This window comes from Macaca fascicularis, chromosome 1, assembly GCF_037993035.2.
Source record: "Macaca fascicularis isolate 582-1 chromosome 1, T2T-MFA8v1.1".
NCBI lineage: Eukaryota > Metazoa > Chordata > Mammalia > Primates > Cercopithecidae > Macaca > Macaca fascicularis.
In genome coordinates, this window is record NC_088375.1 from 83,806,939 (window position 1) to 83,827,041 (window position 20,103).

The following is a 20,103-nucleotide window of genomic DNA, read 5'->3' on the forward strand; positions in this document are numbered from 1 at the left end:
TCTAGCATGCCCCATGAGTGGGAGCAGTGGGAAAAATCTTTAGATCTTTTAACCACCAAAATCATGCCTGCCTACTGCAATCAACAATCTAAAGTAAAATAAAGAAATCAAGAAATTAAGTGAAAAGTCAATCTCAATCTCACTTTCCCAAAGTAAGGATCATTAACAGTTGGGGCAGTAGTTTGCCCCATTTTACAGGGGATTAACATGGAGGCAATGGGCAAGGAAGCATTCTTCTGGGGTCCTAAGAGACACCCACTGGGAAATCAGGATTGGGGGGTACTCAAGGCTGGGCTGCTCACAGGTCCTGAGAAGAGGGCAGTGCAGGGAGCTGGGAACAGGGAGAGGGGGCTGGTTCCTGTGAGCAAGTGGCATCTGTTGCCTATTATCGGAGCAGAAATCCTAGCACTTCTGCTCACTGAGTCTCGTTACTGGAGTTGCCAGGGGAAACAGCACAGTCAAGCCCGGGCTACTCCACTTTACCCATATTAGAGAAGAGCAGTGAACACGGCTTCAGTGGTGGGTGTCGGTCCCCATGGTCAGCAGGTCCCTCCCAGCAGTGACCCAGGACCATTGGCCTGCACACACCTCTCTGTGCTGCAGCAGCAGGACCTTGCCCCTCCCCAGCGGGAACAGATATAGTGGTGGGCTTGGCCAGGTGCCATGTGATGCACACGTTAGCAGACTAAAGGAATATACATCAAGTCTAAACAGCAAAGATGCGCCCATGCAAAGTGACAAGTCCACCACAGGCTTGAGAATGCTTTAGCTCTTTGTGAGGAACGTTCCAGGCCCATTCTCATGTGGCCTCTCAGAGCAGGCAGAAAGGTTGAGGCTGTCTTTCCCAACGGCATGTTCCCCTACTCTCAGTCCACTCCAGGCTGCCTTCTCTCGCTGCCCATGTTTGCCACATTGTGGTGTCCACATCTGTTCTTAGCCCTTGAACAACTCTGAACAAGGACAGTCTTTTGTTGTTGTTCAGACAGGTGTGGGCCAGGCTGCAGTGCAGTGATGCCATCTCGGCTCACTGCGACCTCTGCCTCAAGAACTCAAGCAATCTTCCTACCTCTATCCCTAGTAGCTGGAACCACAGGCATGCACCACAATGCCTAGCTAATTTTTTTTTCTTTTTTCTTTTTTTTTGGTAGAGACAGGGTTTCACCATGTTGCCCAGGCTGGTCTCAAACTCCTGGTCTCAAGCAACCTGCCTGCCTTGGCCTCCCAAAGCGCTAGGATGACAGGCGTGAGCCATCGCGCTGGGCCAAGACGGTCTGCCTAGGACAAACCCAGGCCTCACAGGGCACTGAGAGGAGCATTCAGCAAATCCTTAGTGAAAAGGCTGTGCTAACCCCCAATGCCAGCTCTTGCAGGGGTATCTGGATGCTTTCCTGGTGGCTTGGACACCTGATGAGACTAGAATGCAAGCTCTAGTGCCTCTGTCTGGGGCCTGACACATTGGGGGCTCTCTTGACTACCTCAGGGAGTTGCCAGCCCTCACTGACTGCTGGCAGCTCTGGCCCCAAGGCTCATCAGCCCTGTGAGAAGGTGGGCAGCTGGGAGGGGGAAGTCCTGGGTACTTCCTGGCCTCCCCAGACAGGCCTGAGGTCTTGGGGAGAGATGACTGGAAATTTTCTCCAAGGAAAGGCCCTCTCCTCCTCTCCCTGAAGCAGCACCAGGGCCTCAGCCACCCTCATTCCCATCTGGCCCTGATCATACCTGACTGAAGTTCAGAAGGGAAGGGCAGCAGTGCTCGGCAGGTGAGGACACACCTTAGCCAGGGTGACCCCATGCACCAAGACATAAGACAGGGCCTGGCACTTAGTAGGTCATCAGTAAATGTATGTTGGTATATTTAGGTCTGGGGAAAGGGGTGGCCTTGCAGGGGGTGGAGGAGAGGAAAATGTGGGGAACAATCTCTTGTCATCTAGGATGACTTGCCAGCAGGCCTAGCACAGAGAGGATAGGATTTGGCATCAGATACAGATTTGAATCCTGGCACCACTTCTTAGCTAATTAAAACTTGGGCAGCTTATTTCATTTTTAAAAACATTATTGTGTATGATTTACATGTCATAAAACTCACCCATTTTAAGTGTACAATTCAATGACCATATGTACGGAGTTGTGCAAACCATCACTGTGATCTTATTTTACATCATTGCCATGGCTCCAACAGAAACTCTGCGCTCTTCCCATTGCCACCACAGTCCCTGGCAACCTCTATTTCTGTCGCTATAGATTTGCATTTTTTGGACATTTCATATAAATGGAATCATATAATACATGGCCTTTTGTGACAGGCTTCTTTTACTCAACATGTCTTACAGGTTCATGTGTCTCTACTCTTATCTCTTTTACTGCTGAGTATTCCATTGTGTGGGTGTAACACATTTACCCATTCACCAGCTGATGACCAATTGGGTTATTTCTACCTTGGGGCTACTTAATAGCACTATCATGAACATTCACAAGCAAGTGTTTCTCTTCAGTGTATAACTTGGAGTGAAATTGCTGAGTCATTTGGTAACTCTTTTTTTTAAGAGGTAGGCTCTTGCTATGTTGCCCAGGCTGGATTTGAACTCCTGGGCTCAGGCCATCCTCCCTTCTCAGCCTCCCAAGTAGTTGGGATTACAGGCGTGCACCACCACACCCAGCTTATTGAATCTTTTGAGGAAGTGCTAGACTGTTTCCCAAAGTGGCTGCATCATTATACATCCCCACCAGCAATGCACAAGGGTTCCAATTTCTCCACATGCTTGCCAACATTTGCTATTATTTTTTTTAAACCAAGAACAGTCATACTTGTGGGTGTGAAGTGGTATCTCATTGGACTTTGATTTGCATTTCCCTAATAACTATTTTAAGATTGAGCATCTTCATGTGCTTCTTCACCATTTGTTTATCTTCTTTGGTGAAATGTCTGTTCAAATCTTTTTGGGCAACTTGTATTTAACCTCTTTGAGCCTCACTTTTCTGGGGAAAAAAAAATTATATCCAGCTCCTAAGGCCATGAGATTGTATGTGAAGTGTCTGCAAGGTGCCTGCCACATACTGGGGGCTTTAAATGAGTTTTTAGTATTGCATTTGCTGTGTTGGCCCAGAAGAAGGACTTCCCATGTGCTCTCAGTTTTGGAGTTAGAACGGGGGCTGCCCTGACTCAGTGGAATGGAACAAGGCTCTCCTCTCTTCTCAGCAGGAGGGTAAAGGAAGAACACCATTTACACAAAGGGGCCATGGTGTTCCAGATGTTCTGTTGAGCACTGCCACACGGTCTCATTTAACACCCACCACAACCTTTTGATGAAGCATGGGCTCCATATTTATAAGGGATGAAACCCTGAGATCAGAGAAATTCGGTAACTTCTCCAGGGCTGTGGAGTAGAAAGCAGGGGAATCTAAGATTTGAACCCAGAGCTGATGCTGATGCCAATGCCCATGCCTTTTCTTTTTTTTTTTTTTTGAGATTGAGTCTTGCTCTTTTACCAGGATAGAGTACAGTACGGTGGCACAATCTTGGCTCACTGCAACCTCTACCTCCCAGGTTTAAGCAATTCTCCTGCCTCGGCCTCCCGAGTAGCTGAGATTACAGGTACACACCACTATGCCTGGCTAATTTTTGTATTTGTAGTAGAGACGGGATTTCACCATGTGGGCCAGGATGGTCTCGATCTCTTGACCTCATGATATGCCCACCTTGGTCTCCCAAAGTGCTGGGATTACACACATGAGCCACCGTGCCCGGCCTCCCACGCCTTTTCAAACAGCCCTGCTGCACAGGCAGGGAGCTCCCGGGAACAAGTACCAGGCACACGCTGGCCTGCCTAGAGAAACACTGGATGTCTGGCTGTGTGAATGGCATGCCCAGCTACTTCTAGGAGGCTGCAGAATTGATAGCTAAGAACACAGACAGTCCCACCACTGACCAGTAGTACAACTAGGGGTAAGTTGCTCATCCCTCTAGGCCTCGACATCATCTTTTTTTTTTTTTGAGATGGACTCTCGCTCTGTCACCCGTGCTGGAGTGCAGTGGTGTGATCTCAGCTCACTGCAAGCCCCGCCTCCCGGGTTCACGCCATTCTCCTGCCTCAGCCTCCCAAGTAGCTGTGACTACAGCCACCCACCACCACGCCCGGCTAATTTTTTTTTTTTTTGGTATTTTTAGTACAGACGGGGTTTCACTGTGTTAGCCAGGATGTTCTCGATCTGACCTCGTGATACGCCCGCCTTGGCCTCCCAAAGTATTGGGATTACGGGCATGAGCCACCACGCCCAGCCAGCCTCAACATCTTCTATAAGGTGAGAAAAGAACAGTTCTTCCTTCAGAGGGCAGCTGTGAGGATCAAATGCTCAGCAGTGCCTGCCCCACAGCGAAGCAGATGGCTTTCTCCTTTATTCTGGGCTGCTGACCCACAACTCATGCAGCCCACTTGGCTCTTCCCTGTCATTAGCTTTGGCTCATTCTAGAACAACACCTTGATCCAGACCAAGGGCCTGGCCCCTTATTCCTCTCATCCCTACTTCTAGCCCTCGGACAGTGCTCTTGCAGAGAAGCGGCGAGGACCTCACAAGGGCGTCGAGTTCTCCAGGATGATTATTTAAGATTAAGCCTAACAAAAGCAAGATATTTAAAAATAAACTTTATTAAACTTTATTAAAGCAGTTAAACTTAGCATTAAATGGTACACCTATGAAGCAAGAGTTAAATATAAACACAGTCTAATCCTGTACACTTGTGATGGTGACAATCTTAAGTTGCTCACTTCTTTCCCATTTACCAATTCAGAGAAAAGCCCCTTTCCTATTTTCTCTCTCACCACTTTGCCTTGGCATCAAACTAGCCCTGCCTTGGGCTTCAGCTGCAGATCCTCCCCAGCCCTTCCTCCCAGCTGGGCTGACTCCAGTCCCAGCCCCAGCTTCCGCCAATTGAGTGGGGTATGCAGGGTTGTGTCTGGCTTCCAGCATCTACCACCCCTTCAGAGCATCTTCCAACATGGGACAGGAGAGGAAGCTCACACTGCTTGGTCTGAACAGATTTAAGGAGGTTTTATCACAAAGCCCTGAAAACTACCTGAGCCTGCTTTCTCCTTGCAAAGGTGAGGAGGAGCAATGGAGGGGGTGGGGCAGGGGCTCTCAACTGAGGGCTCTAAATCACAGAGGGGGTAGACGCTGCCTTAGTCCTTCTTGCCACCCAGGGCCAGGCTTCTTGTAAGGAGCTTCCCTGGGCTGGAGGGGGTCAGTGTGGAGACTGTGGGGGATTCCAGCTTCACTCTGTCTAGGAGCGTCTTCTTAAGGGCAGCTGGGGAGATCTTTTCTTGGTCGGCCATGGACTGTAGCTCTCTGTAGACAAAACCCCAGAAGGACCGAAGGAAGACAATAAGCCCTGGGGCCAGAGCTTTGAGTCTCCACTACCCACACAACCCTCAAGCTTGTTGATCTGACACCACCAAAAATTAGAGCCCCAAGACAAACACTTCCCAACTAGTACTTCTAAGAAGTACTAGTTAACTAAGTATGGGTTTGTCTTATTTATCTTGTTTGATCTGAGCTAGACATAGAGCCCCAAGTGGTATCTGTGATCATATGGGGACAGTGACAGGGTTTGGAGTCATAGACTCAAATTAGAATCCTGTCTCCATCACTTTTTAGCTGTTTGACCTTGGGAAAATTGTCTCTGAGCCTCAACTTCCCATCTATAAGTCAAAGTTAATCCTAGCTATCTGAAATGCAGTGAGAATTAAGTGAAGTAAGGCTTGCAAACTCTTAGGTAAACAAAATCTACTAAGTTGTGGTTATTAACAGAGCACAGACTCCAGCACTGCTAAATGGGACCCAAGACAGCAGGTTCTGCCAGTGGTGCTCAACCCAGCCCAGGGACCAACTAGGAGTGAAGGGCGTGGGACAGAGGTCAGCGGGATGGACTCACCGTGTTCGGATACAGGAGGCCTCAACTGCATTGATGAGCAGAGAGCGGAAGCCCCCACTCTCCAGAAAGTGCAGGGCATGGATGGTGGCTCCCCCAGGGGAGCAGACATTGTCCTTGAGCTGGCATGGATGCTGCTCTGAGTCCAGCAGCATCTTGGCAGCTCCCTATGGGGAAGGGCACATAGGAGAAAGCTGCTAGTGTACTTTGGAACAGGCTTCCCCACACCCACTGCTCCTGCCCAACTGCTACCCCAGCTTCCCAACCAACTCCCGCCCCAGCTCAGTGATGCACAAGAACCCCCATTCCACACCCTGGTCCTGGGGGGAAGGATACTGACCAGCAAGGCCTGGGCCCCGAGTCGGACTGCCAGGCGCCGTGGCAAACCCATCTTCACCCCACCATCAGCCAATGCATCCAGAGCCATGAATGCCTGTGGAGACACTCACTAAGACCCAGGCCAAACGCACGGAAGGACCTTTCCTAAGGTCTGCTTTCTGATGACTGGAACTAGCTCCAAGGGTCAGCATCCTGTACCAGCCGGCTGTGCCCAAGAGGTGGGCGCCACCCCCAGTCCAAGCCTGCCTGCCAGCCCAACTTGCTGCCTGGGTTCCTGGAAGGCTGAGCGAGCAAATGAGGGCCTCACATAGGCAGGCCCGCTGCCACTGAGCCCCGTGACGGCATCGATGAGGTCCTCTTCCACCTCAGTGCAGAAGCCCACGCTGCTCATGAGCTGCTCCAGGAGCTGCCCATCCTCCACCAGAGCATGGGTGCCCATGGCGTACACTGTAGCGCCTTCCCGCACTACCACAGGTGTGTTGGTCATGCAGCGAATCACTTTGGGGGCTGGCTGGAACGCCATCAGCTTCTAGGGTGAGGGAGAGAGTCGAGTGAGTGGCCAGCGCACAGCTCCCATCAGCACCCACCCATTAGCTGCCATTCCTGGGTCAACCCTCCCCTCACACAAGGGGCATCAGGGCTGAGATGGGCACCTTCTCCACAGAGCTGATGGTGACACCAGCCGCACAGGAGACCACGATGTGTCTGGCTTGTACATCGGCCCCAATCTCATCCAGAATGAAGGGGATGATATGTGGCTTCACGGCCAGAAACAGGACGTCGCTGTGCTTCACTGTCTCCTTGTTGCTGCGTGTCAGGTTCACACCCATCTTCTGCAAGAGGAAACTCCCAGCTCACAGTGCTGGAGCAGCCTGGCTATGCCAAGGCCTCCCAGGGAGCAGCTGAACCCCTACCAAACCCATTCTGCCAGATGCAGTCTGGAATTCTTAGCTATATGCCCTCAGGGTTCTGCCCCTATCCCACATGATATAGTTTCCTATTGTTGCTACTGGACAAGTAAGCATAGGCTTGGAGGATGACAAGCTTCTCCATGGTAACCACGAAGTGGCTGCCCTTCTTCCCTGCCAATCTTCTGGCATCTAAGGCACTCCTCTGCTAGGTAAGAAGGCCCTATGATGAAAAGTAGCAGGGCAAAGGGAAATGCTAATACCTGGTCATCAGAAGAACAGCTGAGTCAGGCCCCATCCTAACTCTGGCCGCTTGTTCCTGGGGACCACACAGTCTCCACGCGGTCCAGGGCTAGGCTGGAAGTCATCCATTCCTCTATGACTCCAAACTGAGAAGTAGGACCCTCCAGTGCTAGGGACATCAGCCCACCCTAGGCACAGACACTGCCTGTCACCTGCCTCATCAACCATCCTTTCCCACAGAGCACAGGTTTTGGGTGAAGACTTGGAATATGTTTTTGGAGAGCAGAACAACTAACTCACCAGATTCTTCCCAATATGCTCATTCACAACTCAGAATAACAGCAAAGTGGCCACTGTTGTAAAATGAGGAAATAGCCTCAAAGTAGCTGAGTACTTTAAGGTCATACAACTAGCCTATTAAGAAAAATGGCTGAGTGTGCTCACCCCTGTAATCCCAGCACTTTGGGAGGCCGAGGCGGGCAGATAATTTGAGGCCAGGAGTTTGAGACCAGCCTGGCCAACAGTATTTTCTACTAAAAATACAAAAATTAGCCGAGCGTGGTAGGTGTCTGTAATCCCAGCTACTTGGGAGGCTGAGGTGGGAGGATCGCTTGAACTCGGGAGGCAGAGGTTGCAGTGAACTGAGATCGCGCCACTGCACTCCAGCCTGGGTGACAGAGTAAGACCCTGTCTGAAAAAAATTCTTGCCGGGCGCGGTGGCTCACGCCTGTAATCCAAGCACTTTGGGAGGCCGAGGCGGGCGGATCACAAGGTCAGGAGATCGAGACCACAGTGAAACCCCGTCTCTACTAAAAATACAAAAAATTAGCCGGGCGCGGTTGTGGGCGCCTGTAGTCCCAGCTACTCGGGAGGCTGAGGCAGGAGAATGGCGTGAACCCGGGAGGCGGAGCTTGCAGTGAGCCGAGATTGCGCCACTGCACTCCAGCCTGGGCGACAGAGCGAGACTCCGTCTCAAAAAAAAAAAAAAAAAAAAAAAAAAAAAAATTCTTTTTAAATGAGTGTTTATTGGGTACCTACTATGTGCCAGGTACTTTCATCATATAATTACCTCAGTTGATCCTCTACCACTCCAGTGTCTGGATCTGACCCCCAGTGTGTCTGCCCTGGTGTTCCCACCACACTGAGCTGCCCAAGAGAAGGTGGAAAGCTTGTGATGTTCCTGGAGTGAAGGTCACCGCCGGCCAAAGACCAGCACTTGGGCGCAGGGACGGACGGACGGACTCACTTCATCTCAGGTCATCCTTTTCCAGGGCCTCCACCCGCTTCCCACTCCGCCCCGCTCCACCTACCCTGAGGGCCGACACCGTGGGCAGGTTCATTTCCGGAGAGCTGGCTATTATCTTGTGAGCCGACACGATACCTGCAGAAGACAGAGCTTTTTAACTAGGGGTCGGTCCAGCCCGTTATCACGCTTTACCTGGCTCTAAAACCCAGAGCCGCCCTAACAGTGCCAGTCTGCCTCTCCCCATGAACCCTCTACGAGGACAGAAGACGCACTTGCTGCTCAACCAGAGTCTCATCTACCCCACCGGACGCAAACACCCCTTTCATTCTCTCATGCCGGTGGGGCGGAGCCCCACTCGGGCCTCGGGACTGCCCGCGAAGCCGCCTCCCGCCTCCACGAGCTTGCCTGCGGCCGTGAAGCCCCGCGCCAGAGCATAGGCCAGCTGGCCGGCTCCGATAATGCCCACGCTCATGGTCCGCGGCTCACACCTCCTGGCAGCCGCAGGAACCTCCTCAGCGCGGGCCCGGAAATAACGCTAGGGGAAGGGCGGACAGCGCAGGGGCCAACGGGCGGCGCGCCGAGCGAGGGCGGGCTAACAGCAGTTTCTGGGATGGTGCAACACTGGACTCCTCCAGCAGGTATCTCCCGGGCCCCTTAGGCCATGTGGCCCCGCCCCGCCGGACTACTAATCCGCAACCAGGATCTCGGGGCGGGCCAATCCGCGGCCGCGCACGGGCCGCGTATCCGCCTCTTCCGCTCGCAACTGGTGGGCGGAACTCCGGGCTCTAGTCCCGGAAGCTCCTGTGGCAGCTAGGCGTGAGCTTTGGGCGCCCGCAGGCCGAGGGACGCCAGACGCCCCCCTCCACCTCAAGGCTGAGGTCGTTGTCCCTAAGCCACCTCAGGCTCAGGGCTGAGGCCCGACACAGGCCTGGCTAATATTATTTCTGGCGCTGGCCATCAGATGCCTCTCATGGCCCAGAGGAGTTCTCTAGGTTGCCGATTTGCGGGGATGAACGAGGCCCTCCTGGCGTAGGTTCAGACAGGGTGGCGGAGAGGCGGCACCAGGGTGGTCAGCCACCGCTTATTCACTTGAACTTGAGTGGTTCCCGCGAATTTGTCCAAACTAGAGACAAGAAGGACAAGTTCGAGTCTTCGACTCTTTCGCGAGCCCGCGCCCTCCGCCCCTTGCTGTCACTTGCCTTTTTTGTTGTTGTTGTTGAGACGGAGTTTCACTCTTGTTACCCAGGCTGGAGTGCAGTGGCACTGTCTCGGCTCACTGCAACCTCCGTCTCCCGGGTTCAAGCGATTCTTCTGCCTCAGCCTCCCGAGTAGCTGAGATTACAGGCGCCCGCCACCACGACCGGATCATTTTTGTATTTTTAGTAGAGACTGGGCTTCACCGTGTTGGTCAGGCTGGTCTTCAACTCCTGACATCAGGTTATCCGCCCGCCTCGGCCTCCCAAAGTGCTGGGATTATAGGCATGAGCCACCGCGCCCGACCTGTCTCTTGCTTTAAAAAGCTCCACCAATGTGATGTTTCCTTTTCCATCAGTAGTAAATATAAGAGGCCGCAGGGAAAAATGACATAGAGAGAAAGAAGGTGGCGTTCCTAGAGGACTCAGAAGAGCTGGGGACCCTTAGTTCCCATGGTCTTTACTAGCTTTTCTAGTCCTTTTCGTGTAATGCACACCCCCACTTCCAGGCGAGGGGCTGCTTTCTGTGAGCTTCCCTGAGCAAGTCCCCAGGCCCTCAGTTTGTGCACCTTTTAAAGTGAGGACCAAATATAATATTAACTATTAAGGAAAATAATGCTCTATTTCTGTTTTATTTATTTATTGAGACGGAATTTCGCTCTTGTTGCCCAGGCTGGAATGCAATAGCACGATCTCAGCTCTCCGAAACCTCCACCTCCCGGGTTCAAGCGATTCTCCTGCCTCAGCCTCCCGAGTAGCTGGGATTACAGGCATGTGACACCACGCCCAGCTAATTTTTTGTATTTTTAGTAGAGACAGGGTTTCTCCATGTTGGTCAGGCTGATCTTGAACTCCCGACCTGAGGTGATCCGCCCGCCTCGGCCTCCCAAAGTGCTGGGATTACAGGTGTGAGCCACTGCGCCCGGCCTATTTATTTGTTTTTGAGGCGGAGTCTCTGTTACCCAGGCTGGAGTGAAGTGGCACCATCTCAGCTCACTGCAACTTCCACCTCCCGGATTCAAGGGATTCTCCTGTCTCAGCCTCCCGAGTACCTGGGATTACAGGCATGCGCCACCACACCCGGCCAAAGTTTGTATTTTTAGTAGAGATGGGGTTTCACCATGTTGGCCAGGCTGGTCTCGAACTCCTGACCTCGTGATCCACCCACCTCGGCCTCCCAGAGTGCTGGGATTACAGACATGAGCCACCGCTCCCGGCCTTCAATTTTTTAAAGTTTTGTTCATACTATTGTGATAAAATCTTTGCCTGACTCATTATTTTCTTAATGTGACTCCCAGAAGTGAGATTTGTAAGGTCCAGTGGTTTGGGGCTTTAAGAGCTCTCATAGGCCGGGCGCGGTGGCTCAAACCTGTAATCCCAGCACTTTGGGAGGCCGAGACGGGCGGATCATGAGGTCAGGAGATCAAGACCATCCTGGCTAACACGGTGAAACCCCGTCTCTACTAAAAAATACAAAAAACTAGCCGGGCGAAGTGGCGGGTGCCTGTAGTCCCAGCTACTCGGGAGGCTGAGGCAGGAGAATGGCGTGAACCCGAGAGGAGGAGCTTGCAGTGAGCTGAGATCCGGCCACTGCACTCCAGCCTGGGTGACAGAGCAAGACTCCGTCTCAAAAAAAAAAAAAAAAAAGAGCTCTCATAGCTGCCATGTTGCGACATAGCCTAATGGTTACCAGCATAAAGCTCTGAAACCAGAAACCCAGCAGTTCAAACTGGCTGAAGGAAAAGGGGGACTTCTGTACAGTGCTTGGGAGAGGCACAGGGGCGCTCACAGACCAGAAGGGGCACCTACAGAGTGCAGGACCTCAGGAATGGAGCTAGAACACTGTGCTGCCAGCACTTCTCTTCTCCTTGTCTCATTTCTGTTTGCCTGCATTTGGCCTCCCTTTTGTTGTAGAGGAGTCTTTGTCAGGTAGTGAGGAAGTTCGGGGTCTACCCTCCTTCACAGCTTCCTAATGCTGCCTGCTCCTCTGCAGGATACTCACCCTCCCCATAGTCCACCAGGGCACTGCAGGGCCCTTTGCTTTTCCTGGCTGTGGGGAGCTCTGGATCTGACCTCCAATCCAGGAGGTTGTGCTGAAGCTGAATGCGTGCTTTGGAGTGGGGTGTGAGGGACACTTGTGTCTCACTCCTTTCCGACCCCTCACAAAAACCCATCCCTGGTTGCCTTGCCTTGATATCTCTCGCTTCCACTTCCAGGAGCCAGGGTGAAATAGGAGAACTGCAAAAGCCTAAGAAAGGATGGCCAGGTGCGGTGGCTTATGCCTGTAATCCCAGCACTTTGGGAGGCTGAGGCGAATGGATCACCTGAGGTCAGGAGTTTGAGACCAGCCTGGCCAACATGGTGAAACCCTATCTCTACTAAAAATACAGCCGGGCATGGTGGCGGGCACCTGTCATCTCAGCTACTCAGGAGGCTGAGGCAGGAGAATTGCTTGAACCCGGGAGGTGGAGATTGCAGTGAGCCAAGGTCATGCCATTGCACTCCAACCTGAGTGACAGTGTGAGACTCTTGTCTAAAAAAAAAAAAAGAGGCCATGTTGGTGACCCCCAGTGTTGGCTTGATCCCCAGCCAGGACTGGCCACATAAGAGACAGAGTAGCAAAGGCACTTGCTCCCCTCAGTTTGGACTTAGGGCAGCAAGTGAGTCACTGACCACAAATTGTTCTTTCCTGTGGTAGTTTTGATCTATTATTTTTTCATCTCCAGAGTTTAAAGTTTATATATACAAAGTTTATCTATTATATTTTATTTTAAAAAAAAATAAAATGGAAATAAAAAAGAACAAAAGAGAAAACAATGACAAAAAATAAAAACAAAGTAAGAAAACAGAAAAAAACAAATATATATATATATATATATAAAATATAATAGAGATGAGGTCTCACTATGTCAGTCTAGGTTGATCTTGAACTCTTGACCTCAAGCAATCCTCCCTCCTCCGCCTCCCAGTGTTAGGATTACAGGCATGAGCCACTGCAGCCAGTCTGTTACCTATTTCATATGTAGATAAGCCCATTTTATTCTCTTTTAATGACCTTGCTGACTCTAAAGACCCATTTCTCCGTGCTGTGGCCTCTGCCTTGGTTTCCAAGGCAATCACATCTGATACCTGTGGAGTTCCTCTGAACCGAAGTTGAGGAGAGGAGAGGGGAAGCCCTTCATTCCCACCCAGCCACCCTAAAGGACACCCCTAGCCTTGCACTGCCATCCTGCCATGGGACATACTCAGTCTCTGCTGGCACTTGTCTCCTTGGGCACCCACTACTCTTTTGCTGTCTCTGAACAGACATATCCACAAGGCTGCCAGGACTGCCCACCTTCACCCCTCTACTCCCATCCTCTCATCCACCAGTCATGTTCAGCTGTTCGTGCCCTTCCTCCCTCTTCACTCCCCTCTGTCCTGCCTGATGGCCCCCTCCAGCTGTCTCAGACAAAATGGATGCTGCTTCACTTCTGTCTACTTCTTCTGCTTCTTCACTATCAGGGCCTCAGGGCCTCCCTCTAAACAGCAGGCCAGTCTCTCCTATCTCTAAACAGCAGGCCAGTCTCTCCTAAAAACTGAGATGACCTAGGAAATGAGAGAAAAGCCTGTGCTGCTCCCAGATAAACAGATGGCGAGTGCCTTGGCCCTCAATCCTCCGTGTCCTAGGAGCCTCTCCAAAGAGGCACATTTTTGAGTGCATTTTTGCATTCTTTTTGTTATTGCATAAATGATATGTGTTTATTTTAGAAAAAATAGAAATGAGATCAAATGGAAGGCCGGGTACAGTGGCTCATGCCTGTAATCCCAGCACTTTGGGAGAACAAGACAGGTGATCATTTGAAAACAGGAGTTCCAAACAAGCCTAGCCAACGTGGCAAAACCGTGTCTCTACTAAAAATACAAAAATTAGCCGGGCATCATGGTCTATGCTTGTACTGCCAGTTATTCTGGTGGCTGATGCACAAGAATCGCTTGAACCCAGGAAGCAGAGGTTACAGTGAGCCGAGATTGTGCCACTGCACTTCAGCCTGGGCGACAGAGTGACAGTCTGCAAAAAAAAAAAAAAAAAAAAAAAAAGAGAGAGAGAGAACAGATGGAAAAACGTTGTTTTCAATCCTACCACACAGATTTAGAACCAATGTGACCCTTTTGGAGTGTAACTCTCTTCGCTTCTTTCTCCTATGCAGTAGGCACATTAAAACTTGATTTTGGCCGGGCACAGTGGCTCATGCCTGTAATTCCAATACTTTGGAAGGCTGAGGCAGGCGGATCGCTTGAGCTCAGGAGTTCGAGACCATCCTGGGCAACATGGCAAAACCCTGTCTCTACCAAAACAAACACATAAATAAATAAATAATAAAAATAAAAAATTAGCCAGGTGTGGTGGTACGTGCCTGTAGTCCCAGCTACTCAGGAAGCTGAGGTGGAGGATCAGTTGAACCTGGGAGGTGGAGGTTACAGTGAGCTAAGATCCTGCCACTGCACTCTAGCCTGATCAACAGGGTGAGACCCTGTCTCAAAAAAAAAAAAAAGAAAAGAAAGAAGCCCCCCTTTTTTTTTTTTGAGATGGAGTCTAGCTTTGTCACCCAGGCTGGAGTACAGTGGTGCAGTCTTGGCACACTACAACCTCCACCTCCCAGGTTCAAGTAATTCTCCTGCCCCAGCCTCCTGAAGAGCTGGGACTACAGGTATGCACCGCCACACCCAGTTAATTTTTGTATTTTTAGTAGAAACGGGGTTTCACCATGTTGGCCAGGCTGGTCTCAAATTCCTGACCTCAGGTGATCCACCTGTCTTGGCCTCCCAAAGTGCTGGGATTACAAGGTGAGCCACCATGCCTGGCCAAAACCTTAATTTTTTTTTTTTTGAGATGAGTCTCGCCCTGTCGCCCAGGCTGGAGGGCAGTGGCATGATCGTGGCTCACTGCAAGCTCTGCCTCCCAGGTTCACACCATTGTCCTGCCTCAACCTCCCAAGTAGCTGGGACTACAGGCACCCACCACCACGCCCAGCTAATTTTTTGTATTTTTGTATTTTTTTTTTCTAGTAGAGATGGGGTTTCACCATGTTGGCCAGGATGGTCTCGATCTCCTGACCTCGTGATCCACCTGCCTCAGCCTCCCAAAGTGCTGGGATTATAGGCGTGAACTATGGTGCCCAGCCAAAACCTTGATCTTTAAAAATAAGTATTTACTCATGCTGCATGGAAACATGTGATATGCAAAAACCATTTTGTTTTAGGATGGTGGGATTATGGGTGGTTTTCAATACATTAAAAATTATCTTTAATGTTCTTTCTTTCTTTCTTTTTTGAGACAAGTTCTTGCTCTGTCACCCAGGCTAAAGTGTAGTGGCACCATCACAGCTCGCTGCAGCCTCAACCTCCCAGGCTCAAACACTCCTCCCGCCTCAGCCTGCCAAGTAGCTGGGACTACAACTACTACTCCTGGCTAATTTTTTGTATCTTTTAAAGTATGGACGATGGGGATGGTCTCACTATGTTGTACGAGTTGGTTTTGAACTCCCAGGCTCAAGCAATCTGCCTGCTTTGGCCTCCCAAAGTGCTGGCATTACAGGCTTGAGCCACTGCACCTGGCCCTTTATTTCACCTTTTAAGTGAAAAAAATTGTAATTACATCCCACTTCTAATGGGATTTGGCTTACTTATCCCATTAGATGTTTGGCTTACTTATTCCATTATCTATATTAATTTTCTATTGCTGCTGTATTAATTCATCACAAATTTAGCTGCTTAAAATGAAAAAACTTTATCTCACATTTTGTAGATTTGAAGTCTGACTAGGAGCCAGGTACAGTGGCTTCACGCCTACAATCCCAGCACTTTGGGAGGCCAAGGTGGGAGGACCACTTGAGCCCAGGAGTTTGAGGCTATCCTGGGCAACATAGGGAGACCCCTGTCTTTACAAAAATTTTAAAAATTAGCCAGTATGGTGGTGTGAGTCTGTAGTCCCAGCTACTTGGGGAGGGTGAGAGGGGAGGATCACTTGAGCCTGGGAGATCGAGGCTGCAGTGAGCTATGATTGTGCCACTGTATTCCAGTCTGGGTGACAGTGAGACCCTGTCTTTAAAATAAAACAAAACAAAGCAAAACAAAACAAAAAAACAGTCTGAGTAGCCTCAGCTGGTTTCTCTGCTCCAGGTCTCACAAAGACAAATCCCCACGTCACCTGATGATCTGGGCTCTTATCTGGAGGCTCTGGGGGAGGATCCACCTTCAGACTCATTCAAGTATTGGCAGAATTCACTTCCGTGTGGGTGCAGAACTGAGGTCCCCTTTCCTTGCTGGCTATCAGCCGGGAGTCAGTCCACCTTTTAGAGGCCACTCACTTTCCCTAGCTCATGGCCTCCCTCATCTTCAAACCAGCTATGGCAGGGCAAGTCCTTCTCCTGCTTCAGATCTCTTTGACATCCCCCTTCTACCTCATCTTTCCTGCCTCCAGCCAGAGAAAGTTCTCTGCCTTGAAAGGCTCATGTGATTAGATTGGGCACACTCGGATAATCCAAGATAATCTCCCTATTTTAAGGTTTGTAACCTTAATTACATCTGCAGAGTCTTTTTTGCTATGTAACATAACATAGTCACAGGTTGCAAGGATTAGGGCCTCGGTGTCTTTGGGGAGAGCGTTCTGTCTACCACACTGTCTTCCTGCCCTAATGAGTACACCTTACATTTTGAAATGAAGTCAATCTCCTGCATTTTTTTTTTTTTTTTTTTAATTTTAGCTCACACTCAGCCTGGTGTGAGCAGGCCCATCTTTGCCACTGATTGCATGTGACTGCCTGGAAATCCACAAATCTTTTAGAGCGACAGATATATCACTGTGTAGCTGGTAGAGTTCTTCAGGTGGGTATTGATATCCTTCTAGTACGCAAAGCAACCATATGCCCTGGTATTTACAGTACCCCAAATGGAAAGGCTTCATTCTGATGTCTTATGGAAGTGATCTGGCCATTTATAAGTTAGAGCCAAATCCTCTCCCACTATCTTCAACAATATTCTTGCCAAATCTCAAATCTTGGCTGTCTTTAGACATTTTTTAGCTCTATTTTTCTTTGTTATTATTTAATTTTAATTTAATTTTTTTTTTTTTTTTTTTTTTGGTGAGACAAGAGTCTTGCTCTGTCACCTAGGCTGGAGTGCAGTGGTGCAATCTTGGCTTACTGCCACCTCCACCTCCCAGATTCAAGTGATTCCCTACCTCAGCCTCCTGAGTAGGATCACAGGTGTGTGCCACCACGCCCAGCTAATTTTTGTATTTTTAATAGAGACTGGGTTTCACCATGTTAGCCAGACTGGTCTTGGACTCCTGGCCTAGAGCCATTCACCCACCTCGGACTCCCAAAGTGCTGAAATTATAGACATGAGCCACCACCACGCCCAGCCTATTTTTCTCGTATTATTTAGTTACTATTAATTAGCTTGTAGGTTAGAAATAGTCCTTTATCCTGAAGTACAGGCATGCCTCACTTAACAATGGGGATATGTTCTAAGAAATGTACTGTTAGGCGATTTCGTTGCTGTGGAAACATGGTGGAGTGCACTCACATAAACCTACACGGTGGAGCTTACTACACACCTAGACTGTGTGGTGTAGCCTATTGCTCCTAGGCTACAAACCTGTACAGCATATTACTGTACTGAATACTGTAGGCAGTTGTAACACAATGGTAAGTATTTGTGTATCTAAACATACCTAAACATAGAGAAGGTACAGTAGAAACATAGTGTAAAATATTTTAAAATGGCACAACATCTATAGGGCACTTGCCATGAATGGAGCTTGGAGGACTGGAGGTTGCTTCGGGTGAGTCAGTGAGTGAGTAATGAGTGAATATGAAGGCCTAGGACATTACTGTACACTACTGTAGACTTTATCAACACTGTATACTTAGCCTACACTAAATTTGTAAAACTAAATTTTTCTTTCTTTAATAATTGACCTTTGCTTACTGTAACTTTTTTATAAATGCTAAATTAAAAAGAAACTTTTTGACTCTTTTTTTTTTTTTTTTTTGAGACGGAGTCTCACTCTGTCACCAGGCTGGAGTGCAATGGCGCGATCTCAGCTCACTGCAACCTCCGCCTCCCGGGTTCAAGCAATTCTCCTGCCTCAGCCTCCCGAGTAGCTGGGATTACAGGCATGCACCACCATACTCGGCTAATTTTGTATTTTTAGTAGAGAAGGGGTTTCACCATATTCCTCAGGCTAGTCTTGAACTCCCGACCTCAGGTGATCCGCCCACCTCAGCCTCCCAAAGTGCTGGGATTACAGGTGTGAGCCACCACGCCTAGTCGACTCTTTTGTAATAACAATTAAAACACAAGGCCGGTCGCGGTGGCTCAAGCCTGTAATCCCGGCACTTTGGGAGGCCGAGACGGGCGGATCAAGAGGTCAGGAGATCGAGACTATCCTGGCTAACACGGTGAAACCCCGTCTCTACTAAAAACACAAAAAACTAGCCGGGCGAGGTGGCGGCCGCCTGTAGTCCCAGCTACTTGGGAGGCTGAGGCAGGAGAATGGCGTAAACTCAGGAGGCGGAAGCTTGCAGTGAGCTGAGATCAGGCCACTGTACTCCAGCCTGGGCGGCAGAGCGAGACTCCGTCTCAAAAAAAAAAAAAAAAAAAAAAAAAAAAAAAAAAAAAAACCACAAACATATTGTACAGATGTATACAAATATTTTTCTTTTTATCCTTATTATTTTATTTTTTGGAGGGGAACAGAGTCCTGCTCTGTCACCTAGGCTGGAGTCCAGTGGTGTGATCTCGGCTCACTGCAACTTCTGCCTCTTGGGTCCAAGTGATTCTCCTTTCTCAGCCTCCCGAGTAGCTGGGACTACAGGCATGCGCCACCATACCCAGGTAATTTTTGTATTTTAGTAGAGATAGGGTTTCACCATGTTGCCCTGGCTGGCCTTAAACTCCTGAGTTCAGCCAATCTGCCGCCGTGGCCTCCCAAAGTGCTAGGGTTACAGGCCTGAGCCACTGCGCTCTTTTTATCCTTATTTTTGTCCTTTTTTTTTTCCTTATTCTATAAGCTTTTATCCTTTTATCCTTATTCTATAAGCTTTTTCTATTAAAAAATTTAATTTTTTTTCTAATTTTTAAGCTTTTTTGTTAAAAAATAAAAACACAAACACACAGTAGCCTAGGCCTACATGGGGTCGGGATCATCAATATCACTGTCTTCCGCCTCCACATTTAGTCCCAATGTAAGGTCTTCGGGGGTATTAACACACATGGAGCTGTCATCCCCTACGATAACAATGCCTTCTTCTGGATTCCTCCTGAAGGACCCGCCTGAGCCTGTTTTACGGTTAACCTTTTTTTTTAAATAAGTAGAAAGAGCACTCTAAAATAATAGAAAGTATAGTAAATACATAACAGTAACAGTCACTAATCAAGTATTATATACTATGTATAATTGCATGTGCTGTGCTTTATTTTACTTTATTTTATTTTTTGAGATGGAGTCTCGCTCTGTCACCCAGGCTGGAGTGCAGTGGTGTAATATCAGCTTACTACAACCTCTGCCTCCTGGGTTCAAATGATTCTTCTCCTGTCTCATCCTCCTGAGTAGCTGGGACTACAGGCACCCGCCACCATGCCTGACTAATTTTTGTTTTTTTAGTAGAGATGGGGTTTGACCATATTGGTCAGGCTGGTCTCGAACTCCTGGATCCACCTTCCTCAGCCTCCCAAAGTGTTAGGATTATAGGTGTAAGCCACCATGCCCAGCCTAGCATGTGCTGTGTTTTTATACAACTGACAGCACAGTAAGTGTGTTTATATCAGCATCACCAGAAACACATGAGTAATGAGTTGTGCTAGAACATCATAATGACTATGATGTCACTAGACCATAGGGATTTTTCAGCTCCATTGTAATCTTATGGGACCACCATTGTGTATATGGTCTGTCATTGACCGAACCATCATTTTACGGTACATGACTGTATAACTTTCTCCATAGACAAGCATAAGGAAACCCAGCTGAATGGGAAAGCTAAATGGCGAAGAATTGCATAAGACAGCTCCCAGATAACATTTTAATCTAATGCTTGTGTCATCAGCAGAGCAGCTTATTGGGGACTGGCATGGGAAGGAGTTTATAACCCATTCTGTGGGATAGAGATTCAACACACTCACGTTACCTCAGGCTGTTTCTTCATCTAAAAAACAGGATGAATAATACCCACCTCATGGGATAGCTGCAAGAATTGACATGTGACA

At 49.1% G+C, this 20,103-nt stretch overlaps 1 protein-coding gene across 6 annotated transcripts; it reads right to left on the minus strand.

The window, feature by feature from the left end:
• Window positions 1-4,624: 4,624 nt before the first annotated feature.
• On the minus strand, window positions 4,625-9,319 carry PYCR2 (pyrroline-5-carboxylate reductase 2). 6 transcript variants are annotated; one of them, XM_045397754.2, is made up of 8 exons: window positions 9,145-9,319; window positions 8,721-8,791; window positions 8,480-8,556; window positions 6,913-7,092; window positions 6,567-6,788; window positions 6,261-6,353; window positions 5,924-6,087; window positions 4,625-5,337 (listed from the first exon to the last, which is right to left on the minus strand). In XM_045397754.2, the coding sequence occupies exons 4-8, from the start codon at window positions 7,087-7,089 to the stop codon at window positions 5,172-5,174; spliced, it is 822 nt and encodes a 273-aa protein (XP_045253689.1). In that variant the 5' UTR covers window positions 7,090-7,092; window positions 8,480-8,556; window positions 8,721-8,791; window positions 9,145-9,319; the 3' UTR covers window positions 4,625-5,171. The 6 variants fall into 6 exon arrangements, with proteins under 6 accessions (XP_045253689.1, XP_045253696.1, XP_065398729.1 ...); XM_045397761.3 differs by having other exon boundaries at window positions 9,062-9,319; XM_065542657.1 differs by lacking the exon at window positions 9,145-9,319 and adding an exon at window positions 8,929-9,009.
• Window positions 9,320-20,103: the final 10,784 nt, after the last annotated feature.